Source organism: Lampris incognitus, chromosome 2 (genome assembly GCF_029633865.1).
Source record: "Lampris incognitus isolate fLamInc1 chromosome 2, fLamInc1.hap2, whole genome shotgun sequence".
In the NCBI taxonomy this organism is placed as follows: Eukaryota; Metazoa; Chordata; class Actinopteri; order Lampriformes; family Lampridae; genus Lampris; species Lampris incognitus.
In genome coordinates, this window is record NC_079212.1 from 29,654,522 (window position 1) to 29,662,004 (window position 7,483).

At 43.8% G+C, this 7,483-nt stretch overlaps 1 protein-coding gene across 1 annotated transcript in view; it reads left to right on the forward strand.

The window, feature by feature from the left end:
- Positions 1–763: 763 nt before the first annotated feature.
- The window catches only part of LOC130108005 (TOX high mobility group box family member 2-like), a 67,703-nt gene continuing 60,983 nt past the window's right edge, over positions 764–7,483 (forward strand). Inside the window, exon 1 of the mRNA XM_056274839.1 lies at positions 764–1,318. Within this exon, the coding sequence (XP_056130814.1) occupies positions 1,214–1,318 (105 nt within the window). The 5' untranslated portion in view covers positions 764–1,213. The remainder of the gene's footprint in view (positions 1,319–7,483) is intronic.

Sequence of the window (7,483 nt, forward strand, 5' to 3'; positions counted from 1 at the left end):
AGCGTCAACATCACACGCCTCTCATTGATTACACACTGATAGACAAAATGGGCATTGTAAACAAGGACCTGTCACGTGGGGTTGTTTAGCATACTCTGTTACCTTGACCCCGTTCTGTTACCTTGACCCTGTTCACAAAAATTACAGTAACAGGACCAGGATACACACCCAGGCCTGTTCAAAAACTGAATTTTGCCCCCTGCTAAAGGCTATGGACTAGGCTGGGCTTTGCATAATCAACACTGTCGACATTCGTTCATTCATTCACAACGGCTTCGGGTTGAAGGCATGCAAATACTTAGAGAGAGAGAGAGAGAGAGAGAGAGAGAGAGAGAGAGAGAGAGAGAGAGAGAGAGAGAGAGAGAGAGAGAGAGAGAGAGAGAGAGAGAGAGAGAGAGAGAGAGAGAGAAATGACATTAAAAACAACTGCAAAAGAGTCTGCCCTCGACCCTCTTCCGGCTTCGCCCTGGCACAATAACCCCAAATGGAAACGTTTTCAACAGCGATGGAGGCAGTTTGCGCTTTATAATGCACAGCCGTGCACACTATTACATTTCCAGCTAATCAGAATCGCGCAGTTGCAGAAGGGAAAGCGGTTGCCAAGGCAGCCAACAGTCTCCCCTCCCCCTTCTGCCTCCGCTCCTCTTTGCCGTTTATTATCGGCAGAGGTCGCATGACATAGGGAAGAACAGTCCGACCACTTCTGTCCTGGAACCAATGCAACAATATGCACCTCCATAACAAAGCCTATGGAGTACTGAGAGCAGTGGAATTATAAGAGGCTGCACATGTATGGGCTCGCACTTGACAATTATTTTTTTTTGGTTGTTTAACAAAAAAAAAACCCAAACAAACAAGAAAGGATCAAAGTTGGAGTGTTGCTTTTTCTTTTTTTTTAATTTGCCCCGGAACAACGGAATAATTTTGCCAGCACACGCATGTCCATGTAATTGTTTTGTTTTTTTGGAGTGAATCACAAAGTGGTGGTGGTGCGGAGCTTTGAAACGGACTGCGCATCACCAGAGTTGGTGCCGAAGTTCGGCCGCGAACGGATGTGAGGGAAGAGGAGTGTGTATCGAGAAACTCAGCCCACTTGTTTTTGCTTTCTCTTCTTCTCCCCCCCCCCTTTTTTTTCTTCTCTCGTTTGGTTAAACAATAGTTGAGTCAAAGACACTGAAACTAATTTCATGCCTCCAGTCTCGCACACCCTGAGATGGACGTGAGATTTTATCCTGCGCCGCCGTCAAGTGTGGGTTCATGCTCCTTACCGACTGATCCAAGTTGTCTGAGCTCGTTGGACTATTACCACTCGAACAAGGTAAATAGTTAAGATTGTGTGTCTGTGTGCGGGCCCGCGCACGTGCGTGCGTGCTTTCCCCCCCCTCGTGTCACTCGGCCGAGGCTTATTGTCTCACCTGTCTCCGTATCATGCTCTGTACAGCACGCCACATGAACGCGATGCAAACGCGTTAGTTGGGATGGGTTTTCTCTGCAGGCGCCCGCTTCAAAATCAAGCGCCGCCGTGCATCTCCTCTACACTGTCAAGTGTCAGAGAATATCTTCTCTTTAGTTTTCGCTTAAAAAAACGAGTTTAGGCGGCTGTTTGCTTGTGAGTCCGCGATCATCCCTACACTTTGTTCTCGAATTTGTACGTCGTAACTTTTTGCTTAACTCGAGAGTGGTGCGGTTGTGGCAGCGCGAAGCTGCACGGCGACTGAAAAGTGTCCCACCCGGTGTCTGAAGCGGGTTTACCTTATGTCGAATACCAGAGGCTGTATGGAGTCCATACTGCCCCACTCTGCTCTGCCCATCAAACATCATCATCATCATCATCATCCCGTTTGGCGGTGTCTTTTTGCCAACATGGTATCCCACTGCGAATTCAGCGGTTAAACGCGTGTATTGTCGGTAACGTGTTCTTGATCACTTCGTAGGGAGAAATCTCAGACAGCGACTAAAGTCGAAGCCCCACACTTACTCCGAGTCTTGACACCCCGCGGCTCGTTTCCTTTGTGCCATGCCCCGATTCCGCTGCAAGTTGCGGACGCAGGTGGCATGAGCCTCTTGAACCTGTCTGCGAGCTGTTTATCCCGAAGTCCGTTTGGTAGTTAGACATTTTAGTAGAAGTCGATATGCGAGACGCCTTCAAACGGGATCGAGCTGACACTGTTGCACCGTTGCCCTGTACTGCTGTCTGCACACCGGGATATCTGCAACCGCTGAGTTTGGCTACGCTGCCATCACTTAGTACCATGGTTTGAATACAGGCTTAGGAACAAGCAGGCGTTGTGTGGAAAGGCCTAATGACGAAGTTTAGTCCTCTGGCTTCTTTTATGACAAAGGAAATGACAGTGCATAGTTCGGCTATGTTCATTTCATATGATGTGGGCAATGGAAGAGCTCTGTCACTGGAAGGGACTCCCCAGCAATTCACCTTTAGTTCCTGTAGTGATATGGACATCTTCTTTTTTTCCTTTTTTAACAGTGCCGTGAAGGGATTTTTATTGGTTTGATAGCACAAAAGACGACAGTTCAAATGAGAAGTAGCCAAACGCAATCAAGACAGTGCATTTGGTGAGTCACATTAGATCTCGAATGAAATAGGTAAAAAAAAAAAACCTTCACCGATGATCCCAAGTATTTCTGAGAGACGGGCTTATTGCACCTCTGACATGCAAATGGCCCGTGTAATTGTCTCCTCCACGTAGCTATCTTTTTTTTTTGTAGGTCAAGTGAGTTAGGATCATCCCCTGTGCGGATAATCCCAAGAATATGCTGATATCACATACTGCCCGAGTCCTCCAAACCGAGAATCTAGATATAAAGAGATATGAATTATTACTATGGTGAGAGAGTGGATACCAAACGCACTGTTGGTCCCAGGCGAAACGGTGTCCCTCAATGTTCCAACTTGACAGAATAATGCATGGGATGGCTCGGCCCAATGGTATCGGGAGTTCTCCCACAAAGGGAAGTACTATGTAATTTTCTGTCATCACACGTGTAACACAAACTACCTAAACTGGCATTGCAAATGAAAGGAGAGCCCAGCGGGAGAGCCTGTTAACACACTACTAGGTCAAGTTCCTCTTGTCAAACTGGCTCTGTCTATAGGAAGGCATTTGATTTGTTTGTGTAGGCTGCATCTACACATCAGATCTGTCTGCTGCTAACATCTGTGAAAACCCTGCTTCCCACAACTCATTTGTTTTATATACAGGATGGAGGCAAGGAAATAATCACAGAATTTTGTTCAAGTGCCTTTTTTTAACAGACTTATTTCGCATATTCATGTTAATCGTTTCGGTTTGTGGATGGTTTTAAATTGGATAGAGCCTCGTAAGAGTATATTTTGGCCGCTAGTCAAACTTGGGTTTATTCTATTGGGATAAAAGGATTGGCTAAGGGTCAGCCTCATTTGAATAAAAAGAGGTTTGGGTAAGATGGTGTTCTGGTTGCTCTCCGGCAAAATCACATTTTTAAAACTTTTGAGAGATCACTCCTCCCCGCCTGCTCCGTTCTGCCACTAAAAAGCAAACAGCCTGGGAAAACAGGTCTCCTTTTATCGCTCTGAAATTAACTATGCTAATTTGAGGCACCCACGAGTGCAATTGGAGAACATGGGCATGTGCTAATATTTCTATTTTACAGACTGTTTATTAGCAAACGTTTTTGTTTGCAACCGACTTACCCTCAAGGCTGCATGCAGTCGCGTGCCTTGTTTGAGTAATTAGCAAGTTTATGTGGCTCGAAGGGAACCCGCGTGAGACTCCGCCGTGCTTTCTTTTATTATTTTCTTTTACAAATAGCTCATTTGGAAAAGCAATATTTTTTTCTCCCACTCGTTATAGCAGGTGTACATACTGCAGTCACCATCACTGTAGGTGTATTTGACTTTTCACACCTTATTATATAACATGATTGTTATTGCTATATCAGCTATACAGTCAGCAGCATCTGCAAGTGTTTTACATGACTGACCAAAATATCTTGAAAGCAGGAAATATGACCCTTATCCCAGGTCTCATTTTAACACCCCACCCCCCTCTAACTTATTGGTTATAGATCTGTAAAGATGTTCAAATCTTTCTGCTTGCCTCAGATGATTTAAATCAGTCCCGTTGATGGGAATTTGCTTTCATTTAGCCCGTGTAATTACTGTACCACAGAGCAGAGCAGGGGAGGCCAGAGATTGGAAAGAAAGAAAGGGATGAATGAGGTGAACGGGAGATATGTTTTGAGAGCAGATTGAGATGATTGACGACAGTCCACAAATAAACCCTCTCTCTCTCTCTCTCTCTCTCTCTCTCTTCTCTCTCTCTCTCTCTCTCTCTCTCTCTCTCTCTCTCTCTCTCTCTCTCTCTCTCTCCTCTCTCTCTCTCTCTCTCTCTCTCTCTCTCTCTCTCTCTCTCTCTCCTCTCTCTCTCTCTCAGTCATTGTGAGTCTCTCCCTGGCTCTTTTTACTATGGAGTGCATCCTCAACCCTAGAAATAACATTGAACAATGTCATTGCAACCAGCTTTGTGCTCCGACGGTGATATGAAAGTATGTCACGTTCGACTGCTCTCCACTCTGCCTTGCATGGTGACTACATACTACAACAAGTGTGCTAATTGTGTCCCTTATACTGAGAGCAGTTTCATGGTAAGGTTGCACTGGACATAGCAAAGCTCCTATACTATGTTTGTGTTAGGAACAACATGCACAACTGTAATTATACTATGGCCATCTGTCCATGCGGCAGATTTGGTTTGCTCTGGGAAATAAGGGTAAACAGCGCCGGTTGCTTTATTTGAATACCTTAATCAAACACTGCTGGCTGCTGTTGATGTTGTGTTGTACCTTCCACTGCATGGCAATAGGGACGGAGTGCAGGCCGGGCCCTGTGTTTGTACACTCAAGCCCCACCCAGCTCATATATCTCCCAACAACTGATATCTGCTTAGATAGGGCATGGCTGAAGAGCTAGCTTTGTTACTTGGTGGTCGCCTATACTGCAGATAATCTGGCCGACCAGGGGAATGATCTGCTCCATTTGAATGCCTTATCTCGTTGGAAAGGTTTGTGTCTCGGTACAGGACTGCCCTCTATATGCTAAAGCAAAGATCAGATTGCTTTGTATTATTAACACGTTCCATAAATTTGAGTCACCAGTGTGTAGGTTTCACTGTACATCCTAGTTTCTTGTTTGATTTCATACAAATGTGTATATATATACACTATAAATGCACACAATCGACTACGCGTTTGAACGACCTGGTTTGACTAAATCTATAAGATGTATTTGCAATATCTGGAGGCCTGTTTTAAATGCCTGACTGGCAAATAAGGCACTCCCAATAATACAAGCTGCTGAATACACTCATGATACACTCATGTCCTAGGGCCAGAAATGTTGTTGCTATTAGCTAATGACAAACTCTGTGGTATGTGACAGACAGAAAGAGAGAGAGAGAGCGAGAGACAGAAAGGGAGGGAGAGACAGTGAGAGAGAGACAGAGAGAAAGGATGAGTGAGAGTCAAATGGGTTGAAGTAATCAGTGGCCCAGTACAGAGACTTTGTGTGTGTGTGTGTGTGTGTGTGTGTGTGTGTGTGTGTGTGTGTGTGTGTGTGTGTGTGTGTGTGTGTGTGTGTGTGTGTGTGTGTGTGTGTGTGTGTGTGTGTGTGTGCATGCTAACTCGAGGCCATTCAAGCGTTTTGCTGACTATGGAATCACAGTCACAATTGCTTTCATAGCCCTGTGCAGAGGAAGGCCATGCATACCACAGTAAGGGCCAGTGACACACAGAGAGCAGGGGCAGAGCAAAAACAGCCACTAAATCATATTCCCTCTATCTGACACACACCGAAGATTTTTAACAGGGGTCCAATCGTTTGAAATCATTTCAATAAAAGTAAAATTGGCTCATGAGGTTTCTTCTTTTTTATGTTTTTTTTTTTTACGATTGCTTAAGCACAATTTTGAAAACAGGGTTCGTTTTGTCAAAACACTACATGCAATTCACACAACACAAGAAGCAGAACACATCAGATCTTTTGCAAAATGCAACACTATTAAAACTATACAATAATTTATTTAAAAAAAACAATTTTGTGACTGTATGGCACACACATGGCTCATATGATCTGATTCTGTCTGAACCAGTTACACACTGCTGTGCTCAATCTAAAACATTTTTAACATGTCTACTTTTCTAATGATATAGTCTTGGTTTGATTTTTTTCAGAGATATTGTTAGAGTAGAGTACATGAATATATTGACCAAACACAACACACAAGACCAGTACTGCACACCAATGAAACTATTTATTTCTCTCCACACTGTAAAATCAATCAATACATCCATGCATTTTCAAAGGTTGCATTTTTGCACTGAAAATCAGAACAGCACATATTTTTAATATAGTACATAAAACAGCACAAACATTTGTGGAGACAAAAAAGAAAGCATGAATAAAAAAAAAAACCCCTAAGCATCATCCCTTCGCCTAGCTGGATCTGGCCATTGTACTTCATCCATATCACAGGTTATAGAGATCGTAAACCTTCTGCCGCCATGCCAAAAAACAAAAAAACAAAACCTTCCCCATTGGGTTGAGGAAGGGAGAGTATGGTGGGAGGTATTGGAGTTAAAATTGTGGGTGCTGATGAAACCAGTTTTGGACCAGAGCAGATCAGTAGAAAGACACATTGTCTGAGATAAAAATGTATCTCATCTGCTTTGCATCCATTTGGCCTTCTGCTGTGACAATGTTGTGTAGTCTGTCTAAAAATGTGAGTATGTAGGCCGTGTTGTCAGGACCTAAGTTGGCATGGCAGTGGAGGACCCCATTCTGCATGATTACAGTGCCTGTTGTGATTTTACCACCACGTTGGCCCGGGACATTCAAAATAGCTCTGTGGTCCAGATGTTTCTCCCTCTTCTTCTTACTTTTGTCAGGTTAAACCCAGCCTCATTCACATGCGATTGCATCAGCATCCATTTGCAAAACTCTGAAAACTACAGCAGTGTACTCAGTAGAGTGCAAATCTCCGCCAGGTGTACGTATCTCTCCTTCTCTGGCATTCGAACTTCCCTTCTCACTACTGGGAGAAGGGAAATACATGCAGACACGGAAAGAAAAAAAAACAGTGTTTTTCCATTATAAGTATTTTTTGCCCAGTGCCCAAGTCGATTGAACAGGAAATATAGGAACAAGATGTTGTTAAAATGCAGCACTAAAGCTAAAAAATCTCCCTAATAAAAACGAGTTTGCCTGTCAGTCTGTGGATGTGCAGCCTCCTAGGCGGACCCTCGCACGAAAGCGACCAAGTCTGACATGAAATGACAGAGATCAGGCTATCATAATTTCAAAGCCGTTATTAAAAGGCTTCAAATGTGTTGAACCGTCGCAGTTTTCATGATATGCTGATTGACCTTGATTCATAGCACAACAGTAAGAAAACATAGCTCAGCCATGAGAAATGTTTTATTGTAGCTA